At 37.8% G+C, this 25562-nt stretch overlaps 1 protein-coding gene across 1 annotated transcript; it reads left to right on the top strand.

Annotated features, from left to right (window-relative positions):
• Positions 1-210: 210 nt before the first annotated feature.
• Positions 211-23114, top strand: LOC128737093 (proton-coupled amino acid transporter-like protein pathetic). Its single transcript, XM_053831656.1, has 8 exons — positions 211-309; positions 7222-7379; positions 14069-14146; positions 14216-14366; positions 15940-16061; positions 21855-22181; positions 22238-22450; positions 22520-23114. The coding sequence occupies exons 2-8, from the start codon at positions 7306-7308 to the stop codon at positions 22947-22949; spliced, it is 1395 nt and encodes a 464-aa protein (XP_053687631.1). The 5' UTR covers positions 211-309; positions 7222-7305; the 3' UTR covers positions 22950-23114.
• The last annotated feature ends 2448 nt before the right edge of the window (positions 23115-25562 follow it).

Genomic DNA, 25562 nt, shown 5'->3' with positions numbered 1-25562 from the left:
GTGTGAAGATAATGTGAATTATGGTAGCCTATTGTGTGCCAGCGCAGCGTACTAGCGAATCCTATATCTGAGCTGGCCAGTAGTCGTGGCAGTGTTAACATCTTGTAGTGTACCTACATAAACGCGCACCGCAATTCTCGTTGATATGGCTATCGATTGACAAAGTTTGCGCTCAGTCGTTCGCGGAACCTCAACCTGTGCAGTGCTAACGTTCAAGTTTACCCCCGGAACGGAAACCGCGAACCACTCAGAATAAAAGCAAGAAGACACAAGAGGCGATTCTCGGTGAAGTCTCGAAATTTTGAAAAGGTGATTAACTAGTGCAGAGAAGAGGAATAATAATGCGTGCTTTAGTGGCAGTAAAATTTTAATGAAGAGAACGCAGATAAAACGGATATATCGCAGCGATTTCTATAAAACTTACGTGGAAAGGATACCTGTTGGTTCGAACTGCTCACGACTGGTTTTGGATGTTTACATTTAATGCTCGCATAAAGTTTTGCCGTTTTTGTAAAAATAACTGTGCAATTTCATTCAAAATTCTGTTTGGTAAAGCTATATGTAGTAGATCTTTATTTAAAAGAAATTTTAATTAATTCAATAACTGCTGGCCCTATTGAAAAATATTTTTCAATTGACAAGAAGATTTTAGAAAATGAAAGTATTATCAAACGTCAAAGTTTCTATTTTGTACAAACCTTGAGTAATTGTCCCATTCCATTCGAAAAATTCACTTGTTTTGTTATATGTCGCATAGGATGCCACCTCTTGAATAAGGGTGGTCCGAATCAAGCTGAAAAAAAATTGTGTACTAAAAATTTCTTTTACATTGCAATATGTGTTTTCATCAAATTTCTCCTAAAACGTGTGATACAGTTGATTGCTTTTATCCACCAATTTGAAACTCTGGTATTGTTCTACAATTCTTCCTTCGACATAAAACGGCTATCTCTCTTAGTTTCAGGGCAATTTATTTTAAACGTATCGTGTAAAGTGTAGAATTAGTGTCTAAAATCTGCATGAATTTATACATCGCGCATAGCACACTAGACCACCGCGTGCGACGGAGACGGTCTGACACGCATGGAAAACAACAACAGCAATAATAATGTTTGTCAAAAATGAGGGATCGCCTCTCCACTTTTGCTTGTATAATCCTGCACAATTCAAGCCGCTTCGCTTTATCCGTAAGCAGCAGCTCTTGAACCTGTAGTGTAAAACAAATGCATTTTTACCGAGTCCGCACGCTTCATACTATCCAGTGGTCTTAGAATCATTTCCCACATTTAGTAAAATTTCATGAGCATTCGCTTACCCCTTTTGCTGATGCTGCTCGCCTCGAAGCCTCGTCGAAAACAACACTCTCAAAAGCGACGGTGCGTTGTCGTAAAAGCTCCTGAATTGAAATCATTGTGTCACAAAACGAACGCTTCTGGATTTGTGTTTACACACTTGCATTAGGTAGTCGACGGTCGGAAAGGTGAATGTTCACGAGTTCTTCCGAAGAATAGATTTCAATGCTGCAACCTATTTTAGAAACGTCCTACAGATACCCGTGAAGTCCGTTTCGTTGTTTCTTATTCGTGTCAGACAGTGTCCGTCGCACGCTGTGATCTAGTGTGCTATGCGTAATATATAAACTCGTGCAGTTTCCACCTACTAATTTAACACTCAACACGATATGTTTAAACTTAAATTGCGACGAAACTAAAAGAGACAGGTGTTACGTTAAAGAATGAATTGGTCGGTGTTAAATCAGACCACAAGAATTTTCTAAGCTACAATTTACTCGAATCAGACTACAAAAATGTTGCAAATAGCCGGAGCTTTGAGATGATTTCGACCGATTGATAGCTATAAACCATACAGTGCGGCAAACGCGTTTTTCTCGAAATCAGAGTTTTGTCACTTGGTTCTGTCTGACTTAACACCGACCAATTATAGAACAGTACTAGAACTTTAAATTGGTAGATAAATCAAATTGGTAGATAAATAAATCAGGCAATCAACTTTACTACGCTTTTTTAGGCGAAAAAATTACAATAAAATTATTACAATAGAGCAAATTTAATGCAAACAGCATCGAAAACTAAAAGTATTTAATAACTCTGTAGTGATAGAGATTTGACCAAATGCGTGGAAGGATTTTTTCATCTAATGTGTTCCTCTGTCACCACCTGAAATATTTGCAGAGTTACCTAACACCTGTTTTTTATTCGTTTTTATAGGATTGAATCAAATAGGGTACAAGCACCAGCAATAGTAGGTCTAAGCCCTAGTGCGGTAAAAATATGCAAAAAATTATACAGTGGGATTTCGAATTTGGCATGGTTCGATTTTGGCATGCCTCGATTTTGGCAACAAAGGTATCCGTTTTTGGCAACACAAAATATTTTACTTCCAAAAATATGCTTAAATTTCAGTCAGTTTCCGCAAACATACTTTAAATGACGAAAAAATATTGCCATAAGTGTGTTCATGAAAAAAAGTTTGCGGTTTCGAACAATAATATTTTTATTGCCGTAGGACTACGTCTTACCGCAGGTCACCAAAAACATACTTGCACCTCACGGATAGCTCTTGACGGATTTTGTAAACATAAAAAGGTTGCAATCGTTGATTAATAACATTTAGTCAATTTCTAACGCACTTACATTCAATTTTTTCATATTAAAAAAGGGTTTCGATTTTGGCACGGTTTCGATTTTGGTAACATAGGCGACACGCATTTGTTGCCAAATTCAAAATCCAATGTATTTAATTCGCATAGTTAAGCAATTTTTTGTATTTGCATAATAACAAAGCCATTTTTTCATTATTCGCTCAATAATAGTGGTAATGTTCCTATAATAGTGGAAGATATTCCAGTAATAGTGGAATTCACATTTCGGTATTTGAAATAGTTCATCTGTGTGTGAATTCTTCAATTTCTTATTTATGTGATTAGTCTGCCAATAACTTGAAATTATTTTACCGAAAATAGCTACGAATCTTGTCGTAAAACTTATGATCGGTTGTTGCCCCTATTACTGGAAATTGGACACTAAACCTGTTTCCGTGGTGGAGCTAAAATTTTGATTCTATAAGTTATACAAGTATTTCAAATTAACGAAATCGTAGACTGAAATTTTGGAGCTTCTTAGTACAATACGAAACCTGTTTTCGAACAGCTCGAAAACAGACACTGAGGAAGCCTGCAAGTCGTAGGCGGAATACGTATCTGTCAAGAATAAATATTCATAGTAGAATTAAATTGGATAAGTTTTCTTTTTATTTAAATTCAGAAATCTTAGACGTTTGTAGAAGCATCTAATATTAGTAAAATATTTCAAAACATGACAAACAGAATAATGACAATGGTGAATGACCCTTTGAGTTAAAACCACTCTAAAAAAGAATAATGACAAACATTGTTCTGGCCCTAGTACTGGTACACCCACTATTACTGGTATAAGTACCCTATACTGTTAAGAAAAACCCGCTCTGACCTGTTTAGTGCAATCAGAATAGGTCATCTTGAAAAGGTGTACAGTGATTTACCGATTTTATCTACCCATCCGAAAATTTTTGGTAGATATATTTGGAAAGTAGACAAATTTGGGAAAAAATATATTACTCCAAAATAATTTAAATGAACGAAAAATATTGTTAATGTTGACCATTTTCTGCAATTGTGTATCATTTCAGCGTAATTTTGCGCTTAGGGCTCATTTTATTCGTGTCAACCATTAGCCATAATGCACGTCAACTCAGCATATTGTGAAAAAAGACATATCAAAATTCAAAATTGCTTCGATTTTATTCAAATTTTGTGGACTTATTCCTTGGCAGTAAATTTTAGAACCGTATTTTTGTTTGGCACTTAGGGTTCTCTTTTCTGAGTCAGTGTGTTCCCAAAAGTTCCACCTTTCTTTCTTTAAAAATTCATAACTTTTGATTTGTTGAACCGATTTGAATGATGTTGATACCAAATGGAAAGTATTTTAATGAATTTTTCAGAAAAAATATTGGACTGAAGCCCAGTTTTTTTTATTATCGCTAAAACATTGAAAACATTCACTTTTTGTGTTTACATGGTGTGTAGACCAAAGAAACTCTAAGTTTTCATAAAATGTGGAGAATACAATGGAGACGCATGGTTTTTGTTTTTACTAGTAATAAAAGGGTTTTTTGACAAAGAAATGCGTCTCTAAAATGAAACGCCATGCGAGTCCATTACATTTTCGTATCTTTATTTCTTAAAAAAAATACTATCTCAGAAACTAAAAATGTCACATCTGTTTTTTTTTTTTTGATATCGTATGTAAACAACTAGCTTGTCATTGAATGTATCATTAAAAAATAGATAACGAATATTTTAAATGTTTTAAGTGATTTTAGGTGTTTCCTACAAAAAATGTTTTTGCAATCATAAAGAACTTTGAACGTCGGTTTATTGTTTTTTTTTCTGAAAAACTCATTAAAATACAATTTTTTTATAATAAAATCATTAAAATCGGCTCAAAAGATGAGAATTTAGAAGAAGAGAAAGGTGATAACCATAGTTTCTAGCGGAGACGAGGTGTGCCCGTTAGCGTTACGGTATAGAAAAATCTCACAAAGGATCATTGTGAAATGTTAAAATTATGCGTTCAAAATAAATGGAAGTTACTTTGCGTAGGGTAGATGCTCCAGTAGTTGTGGTAGTACCTATAGTGGTGGAAATTCGAATTATTCCGTTATCTTTGCAGATTTTGGTGCAGGTTTAGTGCTTACCGATAATACTGGTACTGGTAGTTCGATACCTATCAAACTTGTACCAAAATCTGCAAGAATAACGGAATAATTCGAGTTTCCACCACTATAGGTACTACCACAACTACTGGAGCATCTACCCTATTTGACTTCAGCATTATTATACCCATTATGTGTATAATTACACACCACAGATGCTATATAGTAAACTATAAAATACAAAGAAATAATCTATGTTATGCATAAATCCATGAAATCTTCCAAATTTTCATGCCGCATGGTTAAAATAACAATTTAAAAAAAAGGTAGATAAAACCGGGTCAAAATGGTAGACAAAATCGGGGGTACCTGAAATCGGGTGTAGAATCAACCAGGTGTAGATATAATCGGAATACCACTGTATTTACTTATTTAGAGGATGTTGTTTATGAAATGTTACTGGCTTACAAGCTTAGTCCTATTAATCCCGGTATTGATTTAGCTTATATGCTTATATGCAACAATATCTTAAGTGGACTTAATGTTTTTCACAGCCATGTGGTGGAAATGTACACGCCAATACGGTGAAAACAAACTCCCTTTACATGTTTAGTTTTCGATTAAAGGTTGTAAGTGTTATTGTAGCCATTTATTGACACAAGCTTGTTCATTTATCGGGGCTTAAATCCGCAACTGCCTACATCCTAAAATCACCGCTGGCCTTCATGCGTTGTAATACGATGTAAGAATCAAAACCAGGAAGCCGATTGAAATCAATTGTATCATTTGTGTCATTGTTCCTTACCACGCGTTATATTTTGCTAGCACACTGTCATATAAGACTGTTTTGGCGTTGCTTTTTGTTCCGTTGAACGAATTATTTCCTACTGTTTTCTTCACATTTTAAACGAATACGACGCAGACGACATTGCTGCATTTCTTCGCTGCTTGTCAGTTGTCAGTTTGTTTACCATCAGATCCTGATTTCCGATCAACAATCAACCGGTTTTAGAAAACAATAACATTAGCTTATACGATCCGGATTATAAGTCCGGTTTAACACTTTTCAGGTGAGGTAGGGATACGGATTACAGCAACTTAACTTGTGTCCTCTTTGCGTAGAAAACTACACAATTAAAATTTGGATTTAACAATATTTAATTAGCAAAAGTCAGTATGTATTAAACTTCTTGACTTTTATTTTTCGTTATCTGAATCATAAAATAAATTCAAGGCAGTTTTTTGTGTATTGGAATATAAACAACTATCGAATCTGCGCCTTTGCGTAGTTTTCTACGCATGAGGAGATTTCATGCTATATGCCCGCATTACCTCGTGAAGTGGTGCCATACCTGCTGCAATTTTTTCAAACGTTTTTGTTTCTAATTTGAAAATTTTCTTCACTACAGCTTGGCTGGTACAAAAAATACGATTGCGGAATTAGTTTTACTAATCACAAAAATACCGCCCGATTAAGTTGAAAACTCCAGATTTTTGGAGCCCCCTATGACTCTCAGTCGTACAGTTGTACATATGTCATAGGATAAAACTTGTCCACCCCCTGCTGCCCCCAGCTACTTCTAAATTAGTCTTCTTTTAGGAAATTTCAAAGCCTTGTTTCCTTTTTTGAACCTTTCTCTTTTCATTAGATACCTTATTTCCCAGTCCCTATCCTTTTTAGATCTCCCTTATGTCTCTCAGTAATTTATACATCCGTTTTTTTATCCGGCAATTCCGGCATCCGGCATAATTATAACGACAAATAAAGCTTTTTTTCTTATTTTGACCTCCTACCCATGTTAGGGACCACTTCCTCTTTTATCATTTACACTACTACACTGTTCTGATTCCCTTTTGTCAAGGAACATGTATACCAAATTTGACGAAGATCCGTTCGGGCGTTCCAAAGTAATGGCGGATTATACATTCATACCCACGTTCCACTCAACCTCCCAGTCAGCTTCTTCCTTTTGTCATGCAGCCACTTAAGCATCTACTTTTTCTCCAAAAAATCCCTTTAATGGAAGAGAATTGGGCTTGAAATTAGGCTTGGAATTGGATTTGAAATTCGACTTGAAATTAATATGGAGTTCGAGTGAGAGAAATGGAGTTAAATTGGACTGGACATTAGCTTAAATTGAATTTGAAATTGAATTTGGACTTGAATTCATATTTTAAATTGGACTTTACGATGATACATTTTACGATAGCATGATAAAAATAAGAAACATGTTGTGAAACTGAATATTCGTGACTCACAAACATGGGTTGCTTCCGTCTCAGAGTGAGATCAATTCATGCTCTATCCTGGAAAGTATTCGCAAAAATTTATCTATCTGCGTACGAAAGTATAACAAAATGCGATTCTTTTTGAAGTGCCAATAAACCAAACCAACAGTGTATCACAACCTGTTTTTCATTTTCAACCTAGCGTCAAGTGTTGTTCAACATTTAGCTTGTAAATAACAAATTCGCTAAGCAAATAACGTTTCTTTATCAATTTCACAGATACGATACGCACAACTGTTCGACATTACACAATTAAAAGCACCTGCACGTGAGCCACGGCGCCGCAGACCTGGATAGCAGAAAATGACCGAAGAAAAGGTGAAATCAAATCCCGAACCGGGAGTTCCACAGTTTGTGGCCAGCGATTTCAATTCAACGTGAGTATTGCATTCCTTAGCAGTCAAATCGTTCAGTTGTAACTAAAAATATTCTACATCAATCAAACTCGACAGTCAAGGATCTATATCTGCATACCAAAACAAATTAGATGCAGGGCAAGAGCATCTTTCAAACCTTGTTTTAAATTTGTCTCTCTTGTCATTTGTATTCAATTACGAATGGTTTGTCTAGAAGATGAAAGTAATTATATTGTAACGTTATTTTGGACATCTAACGTCTTCGCGTACAGGAATTGTGTGCAGGGCATCAAATGAGAAAAAAAATCAATTAAATAAACTTCCGGTTGAACAATTATTATAATAGCAATTCCATTCTAGCAATACAGACTCATCTTGCAGTCTCGCTGAATACGCTCTATTTTGGGAGTGTATAAAAATAAACCAAAATCAGGATGGTTACCCTTTTGTTATCGAATTTACTGTCTACGTGACATACATTGTATTTCTGAAGGCGTCATTCGTTTCGGGAAATGAAAAATATACCACGGCATGTGCGAACTCAATGAATGCATTGATTTCCGGTTGTGCCGGCAAACCGAAGAATGCACCATACATACCGAGGATCATTTTCGCTGACGCCCATAAATTTATTTAGCTTCCTTCAACGTAACCCGGTAAACGTACCAATGTACTTGATATTAACTTTTCGGGTTAAACACGCTGACACACCGTCAACCCCGGCAATCACGTGGTGGAACTGACCAACAGAGCAGTTTCAGTGCAACCTCAAATGCCTTTCCTATTCAGGCCACACACGTTCAATAATTTCGTCCATCTACCCTGAACCATTGTTTCGTCAATGGTTCTGACTCATCAGATGCCATCGATCGGCTAATCATTTCGGTTTGATTGACAAACGATTCGACAATGCAGCTACTACTCACCTACGAAAAAAAAACTAATTGTGTTGCAAAATCGTTGCATACGTTCCGTCATGAACTCGACGAAAACGAATACTTCGCTTACCTATCTATGATCTCCGGCAGATAGCCAACGTGGTTTTCAACAAACAACGTACAATCAATTATCGGTGAGCTTAACTCTTCGGATTCAATTGATACTGGTCAAGGGAATAAACTGGGCGAAATACTATTTCAGACAAAGAATTCTGATAATGTTCTCCCGTTTCTAAAAACAAAGAAGAAACATTTAAAAAAAATTAAACTAATCAATCGATTTTAGTAGAAAAAAATAGTGCTAAAAATTATCATTTTTTCCTATTTTTTCTCTTGACTGTTTTTTCAAAATTTTAAGTCTAAAATAAAAGACATTTAGATAACCATTTACAAAAATATTAGCTTGAATTGCCAAAAATCAAAACTATTCGATTTTTGTGTTAGTAATAATAACTTACTCATTGGGGAGAAGTAAATGCGTGAGAAAATCTGCTTACATTGTGTTGATAAATGTTTGTTCTGCGATGCTTATTAGAAATAATATGTTGAAGAAAATCGGGAAATTTTTGCTTAGGAATTTCTGGGAAAATAAGTCATAAGTTAGTCACATAAATTTTAAGAAATTCTGAGACAATCATTTTGAAAAATACCCACGCGTAAGACCATACAATACATTGGAAATGTGATGAACTACTTCATAATGTTTGGTTCAAGTCATAGACGTTTGATTATAACTTAAATTGTTTTTTTTTTTTTGTTCTTGTGGAATGATCCATATGAATGAAAAGAACAAGTTCTAGATGGAAACCCTGGGGCACATATGATTAACTATTGTTTATCACATACCATATATGATGATCTGTTCGTTAGAAGGGTGCGTTTATTGTTTGATCTTGGAGCACTATTTGTTTTTCGATTGCAAATTTAATGTTCATAAAGTATATATAGCTAGGTTGCCATGTTTGATGTAAGCATAATGATTATGTCAACTGAAAAAGCTCAGAATTCCTGTCACTTTTACGAGATCGACAAGATCTTACCTGACCGACCTAAGTTTATGTGTTAAGATCCGTACTAAAGTATCGGAATTATTTTGCGATCCATCGGGAGTTGCTCAAGGAAGTAACTTGGGCCCTTTATTTTTCACACTGTTCATCAATGAAGTTTTTATACTGCTCCTAGCGGGATGTCACTTGTTTTATATTGGCGATGTTCAGATATATTCGGCATGTATAAATCTATTCTAATGTCCAAAACTACTACGACTAGCACTGTTTCGTCCGTAGATTTATTTATTTATTTATTTATTTATTTATTTGGGATAATTCATCTGACCTTGAATCTGTCTACATGAATAAAACTTAAGTTAAATGGATGGTACGATGGTACGTTTAAATTGTACTCTCAACATTGAGTTGTTCCGTAGTGCCCTGGACCATACGTTCAGATCAATTCCTCTCAAAATATCATGACAATCGATTCTTCCCTACAACATATCGACAGTAAAGAGAACTCTTGCGAAGTTCCTTCGCACCTAAAATATCTAATATAAATCATCTGGCTTCGACTCTCATAACTTGGCAGTCGGAACGGATCTCGCCATGCTAAATGACGGAGAGTAAAGCGTAAGAAGCGGTGTTGAATCGACTTAATCTTTGCCATCTCATTTTGGTAGTATAAATGCCAGAAAATTGAATTGTGTTCGCAGCATTTTTCAGGATTGACGAGAATGCAGTTCACGTTGCACCAATTCATGAAGATGTCAAACTCTCGTTGAACACATATTACATTAAACTTGGAGCGAATCCTGAAGAAAAACTTCAGATCGTTTGCATTCGTTCGTTTGGATAAACGAGGGCCTTTAAGATTAGCACCATTGAAGTACATTGAAGTGAAGATTAACGGTCCCAAATAACTGCCTTGTGGACTGCCAGAGGAGGCTGGAAATGCATTTAATTGAAAACCTTCAACTGTCACAATCAGTTAACGACTTACGAAGCAGGGAACCAATGTGCAATGGGCAAAAATGAGCTCGTAATCCCAATAATTCGAAACCGCTGGTTTGGAATCCTACAACCCAAGAAACATTTATGCACTGATTAAACAGTTTAGCAGCCATTATTATTCAGCCATAGCTGAATATGCATCGAATAAAATGTATGTAAATAATTCTACAATACTTATTCAGCCGAAATTGGAGAACTTATACAACCTATTTCGTTTGAGGCAGAAAAAACACTTGCTAAGCAATTATATCGCCGTTTATATAACCTCTGTGCGCCTTGTTTCCAGCTTTGCGCAAATTGGTTATTTAAAAATGCGCAAAAGCCTCTACATTACAGCTTCAAAGCAGCTATTAGCAAGCCCGAAGCTTAACTTAGATGTTTAAAAGCTGAAAAAAGGTTTTTAGTTCTAAAACTAAACCATAGTTCAGCCACAGGTTGAAAAAATTCAGCTAAAAAACGTTTGATCAGCTTGAAATTGTCACGTGGGTAGCTGCTTTCAAAGCTTCAATGGAGCTTAATAGAGGCTTTTGCGTGTTTTAAATAACCAATTTGCGCAATGCTGCCAATTCTATTTTTAGAACGAGAAATAGTTTTGCAATGCTTTTTCAGTCGCTTAATCACCATCTCATTAACCTTTATGCAGCCAAAAAATAATCTATTTTTAAATTAAAAAAAATAAAACGCAGCATATTTATTTTGCTATGGCGTCGTATACCTACTATATTTTAAATTTCGAATAACTTGAATTCGTTTATGCAAGCCAATTAAAAATGCATGTCGTCATATTTCGGGAATTAAACCGCCATCTTCTGATTCACAAGCACTCACCGTATGATCCGCCCCATCTGCATCTGCAGAACAGACAGCGAAAATATCTTTACACTTGAAGCAGTCGATAATGTCGATAACTGACATATACTCTTGCTGCCAGTCGAATTGCGAAATTCTATGATCTGACAGTATGTGTGCTGTGAACCGAATGAAAGCTTGGTATTAGTTTGTAAAGCCACTTTAACACCCTTAAGCAGGTTTAAAGTTGTTTGAAAGCTGTGAGCCCAATGAAACCTCTACTGGTTTACAAAGCCACTTTAACACCTTTAAGCAACCGTAAAACGGTTTGATTTTATGGCTGTTTAGAAGCGGATTATTTAGCAGAAAAATCCGCTATTAAGCTTATTTATCAGCTTTGGAGGAAAGCTGGTTTGGAAAAATCTAATGTAACTTAAACATCGCTTGGTCAAACACCATTTGAGTGCTTACATTATGCAGCTTGGATCGCCTTAAACCAACTCATAAACAGCAATTGCTCTTGCTGTTTACGAGTTGGTTTAAGGCAATCCAGTAAACAAGATTTTTCGAAAACAGATACTGATGAAGCCTGCAAGTCGTAGGCGAAATACGTATCTGTCACGTATAAATATAAATAGCAGAATTTTATTGGAAAGTTTTTAATTTCAGAAGATTGCAGTTTAATTCCCGAAAGATGACATGCATTTTTAATTAGCTTGCATATATGAATTCAAGTTATTCGAAATTTAAAATATAGCTTATGACGCGCAAAGCAAAATAAATATGACGAGTTCTATTTTTTAAGTTTAATAATAGATTATTTTTTGGCTGCATAAAGGTTGATGTTGATGGCTGCTTGAAAGGTTGGTTAAGCGACTGAAAAAGCATTGCAAAACTATTTCTCGTTCTAAAAATAGAATTGACAGCATACCGCAAATTGATTATTTAAAACACGCAAAAGCCTCTATTAAGCTCCATTAAAGCTTTGAAAGCAGCTATAAATAGCCTTTTTTAACCTTTTTTCAGCTCTTAAACATGTGAATTTGGTGATTTTATCAAGATTCGGGCTTGCTAATAGCTGCTTTCGAAGCTGCAATGAAGCTTAATAGAAGCTTTTGCGCATTTTTAAATAGCCAATTTGCGCAAAGCTGGAAACCAGGCGCACAGAGGTTATATAAAGGGCGATATAATTGCTTAACAAGTGTTTTTTCTGCCTCAAACGAAATAGGTTGTATAAGTTCTCCAATTTTGGCTGAATAAGTATTGTAGAATTGTTTACATACATTTTATTCGATGCATATTCAGCTATGGCTGAATAATAATGGCTGCTAAAATGTTTAATCAGCGCATAAATGTTTCGTGGGAGGGCTGTTTATTAAGATGACAAATCGTTTATTCAGCGAGGATAGCACAATTATTAAGAATATTGACGGGTTGTGGAGAGGTTGAAGATGTGCCTAATCTGCTTGTGACACTATTATGTGAAGCAGCTGATTTACAGCGCATTCCTTTCCACTCTTTCCCCTCCATTCACAAAAAAAAATCCTTCTTCATTACTTTCCCTTACTGTCCCTTCATCAATTGTAGAACCATCGTTTCAAAAAATATTAAAAAGCAAAGCGTTCGGTATAAATGTCTTTAAGGCCCTTCTTATGCGAAATGACCGTTATGCCGAAAGACCATAATGCTAATGACCTTATGCCAAACAGTGTTAAACCAAATGACTTATGGCACATGGGGTAGCTCCTTCCGGTTCATTTGGCAACATGGCATTGTATTTTTTAAAAAGAAAGCGAAGCTGACAGCCGAAACTGCTCAGGAAGCCAAGTTAATGGAAACACCGGTGCTATTGCTAAGCGAGCGAAAGCCAATCATTATCATAGTCATTATCAGGGCTATCAAAACTAATAACTATAAGTTATTGAAAGTGTTCCTAAGTTCATAATCGCTGTCGCAAAAATGTAAGAAATCGTCGTCGGAAAGCCATTATCATACAAATACCGCAACCCTTACTAAACGGTTACAGTTATTCAGTCCTTATTAAGGTTTCAATATCAGTAATTGAAGATGAAATAAGTTTTCTACACTAGCATTTTAATGGTTTTTGTTGCATTTTATTCGTTACCGCCATCGCACACATCTAAAGTAGCCTTGCTCGTTCCTCGGAAATTAGTTTCATGCGGAAAACCGCTACCATTAAATATTCTAAAGTTAAACAGTTTTTATCGGATTTTATCAGTTTTTACCATAATACCATAAATTGAAGAGTTATATTGAAACAAATACCAAGTTTTTTTTTTCAAGAAATAAAGTTGCGAAAATGCAATGGAGATTTATAGTGTTTTGCTTTTACCTGCCAGAATTAAAATTGCAGTTAAAAACAGAATACCATGCTTCTCCATTAGATTATCAAATAATGTTTAATCGGCACTAAACTGCAAATTTTTAGTTTTTGACCTAAAATGAACAATCTGTACAAATCTGATTTAAATCCGAGAAGTTCGATTACACGTTTAGACTTTTTCTCAGTCACTTCACGTGCTACCCAGTTACAAAGCAAGAAAATAATGCTAGAATAAAGACTCGAGTAATTCAATTACACTTTACAGCCTTAGTTTATCACTGCGTGACAGAGCTAATTACTTTAGAGCACCCTCAAAACACTGTCTGGCTTGATTTTTATTGAGCGACATATATTGCCAGCTACTGTATCTGTTCGCTTATTGATAAGGTGGCGCTGCTAAATGACGATTATATTGTCTGTTGTATTTTTCTATTATATACGTCAATCGAATCGAATCTGAATCATCAATCCGAGGTCTCAAAACATCTACCACTTCGGTAATTTTAAAAGTAACCAGTAACTTTTTGAAACATGTTATTATGCTGATTCAGCTGCTTCAGGCAGTCAAGCACAATAATCAATTCATAAAACGAGCGACACAAAAAGTAAAACAGTAATTTCTTATATTTTCAGAACAAAACTAGCAGACAACCAAATCGATGATGACGACTACAACCCGTTCGAGCATCGACAAATCGATAAACCCAACAGGTTTGTCATAAATCATACTTTCATTAATTGAGTTGATAGTAACAACCCATTTTCGTTCCACCCCTGCAGTACCAGCGGATCTCTCATCCACTTACTCAAAAGTTCCTTAGGTACCGGTATTCTGGCTATGCCGGTGGCATTCAAAAATGCTGGTCTCATTTTCGGTGCCATCGGAACCGTGATAATAGGTCTAATCTGTACCCACTGTGTGCATATTCTGGTGAGTAGCTTAATTGGTCAATATTCCGAATCTTTTTATTGACTTCATTGTTGATGTATGTTCTGCGACCATACAATACCGTGCGTAGGTACAATAAACCTGACACGATTCATAATCCCAATAGGACTTTGAGACTATTGACTAAAATATAACCTTTCTGATAAACAGCTCTTGAATTGAACTACAATTACAACGACTATCACACTGATAAGCTTGAAGACGGCTTTTCCCTTTCGACACTGTTCGTCACTGCCACCACCACCCAACTCCTTCTTGGCTGCATAGTAGTGTGGCACAAAAGTCCCGACAAGACTCGATCCCACCATTGATTCGTGGAACAGCTGAATATCCGACAGTAAGTCGGACAATGAGCTATTTAAGAATTAATTGGGATCTAAATAGGTATTTTTAACCGCACAACCCCTTCCATAGCCGTTCGTCCGTTTGCCGCTCTTATTCAATTACAATGTGCTTATCATGATAGTCGATAAGCGAAACGGCTTCTGAACAGCAATCAATCGCTCAGCAGGTCTGTAACTGATAACAGAAAAACGCGAAAGTTGTTTTCTAGTTCCACGCTGTCAGAGTAAACATGGATGATGTGGTGATAGTAGAAACGTTTTAAAGCGGTATCAGTAGGTACAGCCCTATCCCGGTTTTGGTCTTGAAATTGTTAAAATAAATTTCAAAAATGTATGATGATTATAATAATTATAATAGTTTCATTTCCCTGCAAATTTATTTCAAAACCGATAAAAGTTGTAATAACTATAAATTAACTATAATTCTCTCTAATTTGTTTTGTCGTATTACTCAAACCACAATTCAATTTTAGTAAAAACAATCACTCTTTCAACCGCTTACTACTAACTAAGTCGCACGATTGTTTACGATGCCAACCTTCGTTCTAGCAATAATAATAAATTAGGTAATGTAAATCAACTGATTTTACTCATATCAAAATGGTAATCTATTACTACGGCAGATAATTCGACAAACAATTGCTTATACCGCAAATGTGCCCACAATTTATTTCCCTGTCGTAAAAACAAGCGGAATTATAACCGTCCACCGGCAGTAAAATTCAATATTATGTTCCACCGACCGGAATGTACGCACAGCAAAACAGCACGATCAGGTGCGATCAGAGATTATCGTCACGTTTACCTCCACTTTAGGCGGCACTGTACTTCATTCCTCCCGCATCGACAACACGATAACTGTTCTCGTTCGACTCATCCTTCATTAACATCCATCATAGATCCGACTATCCGACGATCGTCAATGCCGGGAACCGATAGCCGACCAGACGTTGCGTCTCGAAATATAGCATTACATACTTCCGGACACGCCGCACCGACGTGCTGCCGGCCGTGCTGATGAACCTCTAAGTTCAGGAAACGTCCTTGACGGAAACGAGAAATACAACTACCGCACGAACTACCAGTAGAACTGAACTGCACTCGCTAGAGCTTCTTCCCCAAAACCGGTTATCATCAATGACGACGTAGTAATCCTCTCTCCTATCACATTTAATCATAACGTGCGTCCTTTTTCCTCCTCTTCTGCACAGGTCAAAACCTCACACGACGTGTGCAAAAGGACGCGAATACCGGTGCTTGGCTTTGCGGAAACTGCCGAACGTGTCTTTCAGTATGGTCCCGTAAAACTCCGGCGGATGGCCAACTTTTCCAGGTAAGTGATTAATCACGACCGAAAAAACAAATACGACTGTTTCCGGTAAGATAATAGCAACAACGAAAATAATATGTTACGTACGTGAGCAAGTAGCAATTTGTGTTTGTTTTACAATAACAGCTTGGGTTAGTTGTGACATTTAAAACTGCTTGAACCATTTGAATTCTGAGTTTCGGACTGAATGCCCAAGATTCTTTGAGTTTTAGATACTGCTAAACTATTTTTAATTAAGAGACCAAAAATTGAATTTGAAGAAGAATTTGAAATTGAAGACCCCCTATATATGTAACAGCGTCATTAAGTGCCATTCTAGAACCCCAGAAAATGCCAAGTTGACTCTAAAAATCATTTTTCAATAATCAACGACAATCCTTTCAATAGACTAAGGAAATTGTACAAGAAAGTAATGAAACATAGCTGTCTTGCGGCATAAAACTTGAAGGGGACAGAGCAGAAAATAAGATAAGGGGAAGATCATTGAAGCAGCACATACTAGATTCGTATTACATTCCTTTTCACCAAGCTGGGATACCCGCGGATTGACGGTACTCCTCTGACCTCTGAATGAACGGCTCGAGGTGCTCCTCTGACCATTATGAAGAACTAAAGTGAGCCATCAAAACAGTAAATGTCAGTTGGCATGTATAGCCATCCTACACTTCTTAAAATACTATTGGAAAATCTCGACGCTTAGGAAATATGCCAAATATTGCGATCCGTGTTGGCTTGAGCGTTCGTAGTAATCACCGAGTACCGAGCTAGCAAGGATCGTGATGGAGCTGCCATCTTATCTCTAATGCTGAGCCACGACGTTTCTCAATCCAGCTTCCTGCTTCGAATCAGCCGCTATTGTGAGCCGCTCTTAGCCAGGAGTACAACCACTCGACTCACTAGGTTGTTGCATAGAGTTGTCAAGGATCGCCCCCAAAAAAAATGCTAGCCGATTTGATTGAAAACTAAAGTTGAACTAGAAATTAGAGTTGAAGTTGGACTTAAAATCGGACTTGACATAGTTTGGGCTTAAAGAAATTCAAATTGAAAAGAAATTGAAACTTAAAAAGGGATTTAAAATTGGGCTTAAATTAGGAGTAATTAGGACTGGAAGTTTCACTTGGAATTTGACATGAAATTGGACTTAAAAGAGAATTTTTATTAAAAATTGAACTTGAAATTTTGCTCGAAATTGGAATTGAATTAGACTTGCAAAAAAGCGACTTGCAAAAACGTCCTGCTGAGAACTTGACCCTTCTTTATCGACAGACTTCGCAGCCGGCTATTAGAGTACAGGAAAGTTAGTTAGGGGGCTAGTGAAAAGATCCTACTGACCCTGTCTAACAGCACCGCCTAGCCGAGATTCGAATATACGACGACTGGCTTGTTAGGCCAGCATCGTACCTCGAAACCAACTAAGCGGCTAATTAGACTTGCAATTGAACTTAAAATTTGCATTGAAATCAATGGACATGACATTTGGTTTAAAGTTATGCTCGAAATTGAACCTAAAATTGGAATTGATTTTACGTTCAAAAATTAGATTTAAATTGGACTTGAGACTTAGACTTAGAGTTACATTTAAAATAAGACCTGAAATTGGAATTCAAATTGCACTAGGAATTTGACTTGAAATCAGAGATTATATTTGACATAACATTGGTACTCAATGGACTTGAAATCGGGCTTAAAATCGGACATGCAATTGGACACTGGAAATTGAACTTGACTTTGAACATTAAATTAGATTTGAATAAGAACATGGACACAAAATTCGACACGAAGTTTTACTTGAAGTTATGATTAGCATATTTCATTGTTTCTGTTTTTTAACTTTTCCAGTCCCGTTTTTCCGCTTTTGCTTCTTTTCTGTACTATTTTCTTTGTTTGGCCTTATTTTTCTTCTTCTTCGCTCGTTTTTCTTTATTTCTGTACCGTGGTTTTTGTTTTATTGTTCCGTTTTCTTCGTTACCTGTCCAATTTTATCCTATTTTCAGTCCTGTTTTCCTTCTATTTCCGTTCATTTTTTTGTAATTTTCTTTCTCGCTTTCCGTATTTTCTAATTTTTTTTCTAATTTTTTGGCTTCCTTCTTTCCTTCTGCTCTCCGGTATTCCTTTTTTATCTTCCGTCTTTCGTCTATTTCTCCCCAATTTTCTTTGGTTGGTTTTTCTTATTTTTCTCTTCTTCTTTTTCTGTCCCTTTCCCATCCCTTTCCCATTTTTTCTCATCTTTCTCTTTATATATCCCGGTTGACCTCTTTTTCCCGTTTTCCTCGGGTCCTTTATAGGTTTTCCTTTTGCTCTCTCACTATTCTTCTTTTTCTATTTGGTTTCTCTTGTTTTCTGATCCATTTTCGCTTTCTTGTTTCGTTTTAACTCTATTTCTTTCCCGTTTTTCCACCTTTTCTGTTCTGTTTTCTTTTTTTGTCTCATTTTCCCTCCTTTTCTCTCTCGTTTTTCTTTTTTTCTACCGTTGTTTCGTCTGCCTCTTCTTTCCTTTTCCTGATTTTCCTTTTGTTTTGTATTTTTTCCTTCCATTTTTCTACATTTTCAGGCCCGTATTTCCTCTTTTCCAGTTTCGGTTTCAATTTTCTGTCCCGTTAACTTCTTTTCTATTTTTTTTGTTCTTGTTTTTTGAGTTTTTCCTCTTTTAGACGCCCCGGTTTTTTTCTTTACTGTCACGTTTATTCTCTTTTCGGCTAGGTAGAAAAGGTAGAAATTCTATACGGCCTTCCTTTTTTGTTTATTGTTATTTTTTCTTTTTTTTTTTGTTCCTTTTTCTCATTCCTATTTATCGTTCCCATTTTGTCTTATCTTTTTCCTTTTATATCCCGTTTTGCCTCTTTTTCCGTTTTTCTCGTTTCCTTTATCAGTTTTATTTCTCTCTCATGCTATTCTCCTTTCCCATTTGGTTTTCTTGTTTCATTTTACCTTTTTTCTCAATTTTTCTGTTAATTTTCTGTTCCGTCTTTCCTCTATTTGTCTCGTTTTTCCTCTTTTTCTCACTCGTTTTTCCTTCCGCTCTTTCTTTTCTTTCCTTTTCCTGATTTCCCTCTTATTATTTCCTTTTCTCTTCCGTGTTTCGTCTTTTTCCTCATTTACTGACCCGTTTTTCCTCTTTTCCTGTTTCATTTTTTTTTGTTTTCATCTGCGTCGTTCTTCCTCTCATTGAGAAGTTTTTCTCTAATTAAATCCTTGCTCCATCTCTATCCTCCCTCTTCCTCTAATTAAATTTTCCTGCTTTTGTGTCACACTCTGTTTTTCGCTTTATCTCGTTTGTCTTCCGTTTGTTTTTTTTTCTCTTCATTTTTCTTCTTTTTTATTTGTATTTGCTTCTTTTCTTTCTATCCTTTCCCATTCTGTTTTTTCTTTTTTTTTGTTCCAATTTTTCTCCTGTTCTGTTCCCTCATTTTCTTAGTCGTTTTTCCTTTCTATTCCGTTCTCCCCCTTTTTTCTGTCCAGTCTGATTTTTTTGCCTCGTTTTCCCTTTTTTCTCCCATTTTCTTCTTTTCTACTTTCTTCTCTTTCTACGTACCGTTTTCCCTACCATTGCACTGTGGGTAGAATCGACCGAAAAACGGAACTTTTTGATGACGCTATTTTTAATGAGTAAAAAGTGACTTTTCTTATGTAAAAAATCAAGCATGGGTTTCTGAAGGGTAAATGAGTGGGTCAGAAGGAAAGGGGTGTAAGTGACAAAAAGTAAATTTCGAGAAAATCAGCTCCAAAGTTAACATTATCCAGAAAATTCGTCAGGACATATAATACAAAACTAATGATGCACTATGGTTGTGTAAACATTTCTTTGTTAAATTCTATTGAAATCATGGAAAAGCACTTTGATTTTCGGGATTTTTAGGACATTTTTGAAAATGTTATTTGCCCTTTCCTTCTAAGTTATGCGCTTGTACCCCTTTCATTCCAAGCGATTATAAGGAATTGCTACTTAGAGTGAAAAAGGTGCAAGTGCATATCTTGGAATCATATTACAAGCATCTTCATAGAAAGGTAGGTTAGCGGCCAGGCAGTAGTAGTTCAGGCCTGTCTCGCTACGTGGCGCTAGTGCATTGTATTTGATTTTTTTTATATTGGGGCAAATATTCGATTACATAAAATACTTAAGAGTAACTATCCTATATCATATTGTGTGTTCAATCACAAGTGGTATTTGAGAAAGTATTGATAGGAAAACGAGTAACTGTAAAAGTGCTCCGATTTCGTTCAAATTTGGTGTTCCCCAGTCTGGGCACGCCAGTAAACGCTAGGCAAAATTTATTGAAAAAAGAGAGAAAACCGGGATCGCAAATTGCTTCCTTACAGCACACCTGCCTAGAACTCCTTAACCATAAAGTATCCTAGTATAACTGTTCGAAAGTGATTGGATATAAATAATGGTTGCTAACGCACAAATAACTTAGAAGCTCCTACGCACTTTTAATTTTGCTAAAAGCAAACGATGGTTGATGAGCAAAGGTAGCGTTCAATCAATAGTGATGTAAACAGCAGATATGTATCGTTTTAATTTTCAATAATGATATCCCCAAAGTTTGCGTAGATGGGTTGGCACCTCGGCAATAGATTTTTTTCTTGTCCAGCAAGTTAAAATCCTGTACCTAGACAGTAGAATGTACGACGGTGTCGAAGATATAAATATTTCATCTTTTTGTGCCTTTTAGCTATGAGTCATAAAACAGTGCAAATAAAACGGTGAAAATTATCCAAGCGTTACCAAACGAGAAATCCCCATAAATTACGCATTTTCAACAATTGCAATTGTTGATAATTATTATTTTTCTCTTTCCCTCAATCGTCTAGTGTAACCTCAGCCTACTGTATTCACTTAAATCAAATGCCAATGCCAATGTCGACCAGATCAGCTCAAGCCAGTGCATACCGGACTATACCCGGTTTGGTCAAAAACAATTTATTTACACTAAGTGTGTAGATTCTAAGATGAAACTAGAGGAAAAAAAGTCAAACAAATTGAGTTGCGAGACAAATTCGGATATAGCAACTTTTTTCTCACTCGAAAAAGCATACCTCTATCAACAATCACTTGCACTGCGGCCGTTGATTTATTTATTGAAACTCGGCGCACGGTGCAAGCCAAGCCAGTGAAGGCAGCCAGCGACAGATTGCATCAAGGTGAAACATGCCAACCACTAGGCAAACCATCAATGTTGCCCACATAATAGTAGGTAGTCGGTACATGGGTACGTAGAGGGGTAATTTTTGCACACGCAAATATTTCATCCCTGATGGCTGAGGCTTAGACACTGCAATGTCACGCCGGCCGCCGGTTTTTAGGCACTCAATTATTTAATTAGGGTCACTCATGATTAATGTATGTTTTCATTGTTATCTCCATCGCATGTCAGCCTCTGCGTTTGCCGTACAGAATAATGACGTACTGTTTTGAAGTGACCGTTTAACAAATTTGGCCAAAAGCTATAAACCCGAAACATTTGCAGTTCGTCATATTGCGCAAAGATTTTTGGCGACGATCGCCGCAGCACGATACTTACTGATGAACAACATTGTTTGAGTGTTAAAATTACTTCAACTTAAACGAAGACTGCGACACTGGATGATTTGCAGCTAAGCATAAATCAGCATAATGCATTTGCACTTTGTTCCAGATTTGTAAAAACTTAGTTTAGAGCGCAGTTGCTCTTTCACAAAAACCATGTGTCATAAAAACTAACCCGAAATTTCGAGATGCCTAAACTAATTATTTTCAACAAACAATTAATTTGTTTGCTAACAATTTCTAACATATTATTTCTTTTTAAACTCCAGAAACTTCGTCGACTACGGCCTGATGGCGACGTACTACAGTGCCGGGTGCGTGTACATCGTCTTCATCGGCAGCTCGCTGGAGAAGGTAATCAACGAAATGGCCGGCTTGCAGTGGGACATACGAATCTACATTCTGCTGACGATGATACCAGTCCTGGCGATAGGTCAAATCCGCGAGCTGAAGTTCCTCGTTCCGTTCTCGGCGCTCGCCAACATGTTCATCGTGGTTACCTTCGCCATTACGCTGTACTACATCTTCAAGGATCCCCTTGTATTCGACGACAAGCCGGGTTTCGCCTCTTTCGCCACACTTCCGCTGTTCTTCAGGTAGGCCGTGATACTAAAAATTCCAGAATGCAAACTAATATTGGCACTTCGTTTAGCACTGTCATATTCGCAATGGAAGGAATCGGCGTCGTTATGCCCGTTGAAAACTCAATGGCCAAACCGCAACATTTCCTCGGTTGCCCGGGAGTGCTAAACACTGCTATGGGAGTCGTAATCACTCTCTATGCCGTTATTGGATTCTTTGGATATGTTCGCTATGGAAACTTGTCTGCGGGAAGTGTTACGCTGAATCTACCCACCGAAGACGTGTATGTTGAAACAAATAATTCAATTTATACTCAGATTATACTAAAACAAAGAATATACTTTAATTACAGTTTAGCCAAAGTTGCGCAGCTGTTGATCGCCGCCGCTATTCTGCTAACCTTCGGTCTGCAATTCTTCGTTCCCATGGATATTTTTTGGAAGAAAATCCACGATAAAATCCCCAAGGACAAACACAACATCTCTCAGATTGCTATTCGTTCTGGAATCATGATTCTGATGGGTGGCTTGGCGCTGGCCGTTCCGAATCTGGAACCTTTCATCGGACTGGTGGGCGCAGTCTTCTTTTCCAGCTTAGGTTTGCTAGTACCGTGCGTCGTAGAATCCGTATTCCTATGGCCAAATGAACTCGGAACATTTAAATGGATTCTGGTGAAGAACGTCATTTTCGGAGCATTTGCCGTTTTCGCTCTGGTTGCCGGATCGTACGTCAGTATCGAGGAGATCGTTAAGATGTACACAGAAAACGGACATACGGAATGATCGGTCGAGCCCAGCGAAACCAAGCCAAGCCTTCCTATGCCATCTTACATTAAGATACCTCGCCAAAGGAACGCTTTTCGTTGAGGATGCAAAGATGTGTGATTATGTAGTATTGTTTTACTGGAAGAGAAACGAATGATTTCATGAACAGTATATGCAAAAGCGCCCGGATGACCAGGAAACGCTGAGCGTTTTTTAGGTTTACGATTGTACACTATTTGAAATAATTCGTACCATATATACAACTGTTTCAAATAAGTTTTAAAACAAAATAAAGTATTGAATCTTTTACCTCTATTTTTTACCGCAAAGAGTTATGTTATCACAGAACACAACCAATCTACAAAACAACTAATACGAATAATACTAAATAGTAGTGTAGAAAGTACGTAGCTCACCGCCAGGAGAAATTCGCTTCAACAGTGTGAATGTCGCTGGCTAAGCTGTTACGCCGACAGGATCCTTTGGGTCTCTCCTTTACTATTCTGTCTCAGCGAGTTACAGTCGAATGCCTCTCTGCATATTTCGCTCGCTCCTCTCCACGAGGTATGCGCTATGCCCTATTCAAAAAAGCCTTAGGTTATAAACGTCTTTAAACTTCACCCTTCTTTATCGACAGACTCCGCAGTTGGTTATTAGTGTGCAGCACAATTACGGTGATAGTGCAATGATCCTACTGACTCTAGCAGCACCGCCCAACCGAGATTCGAACATACAACGACTGGCTTGTTACACCCATCGTAACTCGAAGCCAATTGGGCGATTATTATCCTGTTCACATCCCTCAAAACTCTATTTTATTGGAGCGCTGGTGGAATCCCTTTGGCCTGGAAAAGGCTGAACATGTGCATTCCATAACCTCTGCTCACCAGCTCCTGTCCCTACCTCCACGTGGTGCAGGCTGGGGTACGCAACCTCGGTTGTCGTACGCTAACAGGGATAGGGGCACAGTGGCTCCCGCCCACCTTAAGATGGCAGCCTACTGTACCGAAAAACAAAAAGTTAATGAAAATGGAAGAAGAAATCTATCTGGATTATTGGCAACGACCTTTAGCATGAAAACACGGACAAGAATCGGAACATACAATGCAATATACTGACTGCAGAGCAAGCTGACTCAACTTGCAAGAAATGCTGGCAGCCTGAAGCTTGAAATCTTGGGGCTGAGCGAGGTCTGCTGACCGGGTACTGGCGAATCCTTCATCCAAGCAAGTCTTGTTCTACTCTGGCATACGAGGTGAAAAAGCTACTCGAGAAAGGGGAGTTGGATTCCTATTGTGCCCGGGGGCACATGCGGCCCTGATGAAATGGGAATCGATAAACGAAAGAATAATAGTTGCCAGATCCAGAACACGGGTTAGAAACCTTACAGCAATCCACTGCTATACGCCAACAGATACTGCCGACCTGCAGGAGAAGAGAGTTTCTACAACCAGTTGAACAGCGAGGTTGAGGAGAACTCGAAGCGAGGCGTCCAAATCAACTTAGGCAACTTCAAACCGAAAATTGGCTCAAAACAGGCGGACCTTGAACACGTCCTAGGACGCCATGGCGTAGGAGAAATGAGCGAAAACGAATTTCGTGGTAATAACAACATGGTCATTGGTCGACCACTCTTTCCCAAGGGTTTCCCGCGACGACCGAACAGAAAACCAAATCGACCACACCTACATCAGGCGAAAATAACGAAGGAGCCTTCTTGATGTACGCAACAAACGCAGCGCTGATATTACGACCATTACCTTGTTATTGCTGAGATACACGTCGCACGTGTCCTACGGGGGGATGAGAAAGTAGGGTGCCGTTATGACATCCGCCGATTGGAGAATCCTGAGGTGAAAAAGGCCTTTGTCGCACAACTTGAATCCCGAACCTCGAAGCTGCTACCTGGTGGAAACGTCGAAGAGCAATGGACAGGTATTCAGAACGCCTCCATCACGACCAATGACGAAACCCTCGGCAAAGCGCGCAACTGGCGAAGGGAGTGGATTCCAGATGAAACTTGGAAAACGATCGACGAGTGAAGAGAAGCGAAAGCCGGCATTGAGCGAGCGCGAACCAGATCGGCTAAGGCCCCGTACAGAGTAAACGCGACAGAGACGCGACACGATTTCGCTTTTATGTTGCTAAATGCACAGTTCTGCTTCGGCCGAAAAAGGGCTGCGCGTATAACTACAGCAAGAAGTGTCACGTCGCGTCGCATGACGCTTGCACTCTGGCGGTACCCTAAGGCAGCTGCCCGTGCTAGCCCGTCATGTATAGACTATATCACAATTCTCCGCATTATATTGGAGTAGATTAACGAATTCCAGGGCTCACCTCTGTTAGTGTTTATTGACTTCGAAAAACCGTTTGACCGACTCAACCACGAAAACATCTGGGGTGCACTTAGGCGTAGAGGAGTTTCAGATAACCTAGTCCATCTCATCGAGGCTCAGTACGATGCGTTCTCGTGCAATATGTTGCACAACAGTGTCTTGTCCGACCCTGTAAGGGTTACTGCTAGCGTGAGACAGGGCTGCATTTTACGCCCAAGTGGTGGCAAAGCAAAGCAAAGCAAAGCCTAGGTGCTACATTCCGTTATCGAAACTTGACCTTCTGTTTTTTTTTATA

This window comes from Sabethes cyaneus, chromosome 2, assembly GCF_943734655.1.
Source record: "Sabethes cyaneus chromosome 2, idSabCyanKW18_F2, whole genome shotgun sequence".
NCBI lineage: Eukaryota > Metazoa > Arthropoda > Insecta > Diptera > Culicidae > Sabethes > Sabethes cyaneus.
Note: the sequence above shows the minus strand (reverse complement) of the source record. Positions and strands in the feature narration are given on the sequence as shown.

Coding starts and splice junctions, on each gene's coding strand:
- LOC128737093 (XM_053831656.1), top strand. CDS start 7,306: ATGACCGAAGAAAAGGTGAAATCAAATCCCGAACCGGGAGTTCCACAG. Junction 16,062..21,854: donor CGGATGGCCAACTTTTCCAG/GTAAGTGATTAA, acceptor TTTAAACTCCAG/AAACTTCGTCGACTACGGCC. Junction 22,451..22,519: donor AATCTACCCACCGAAGACGT/GTATGTTGAAAC, acceptor CTTTAATTACAG/TTTAGCCAAAGTTGCGCAGC.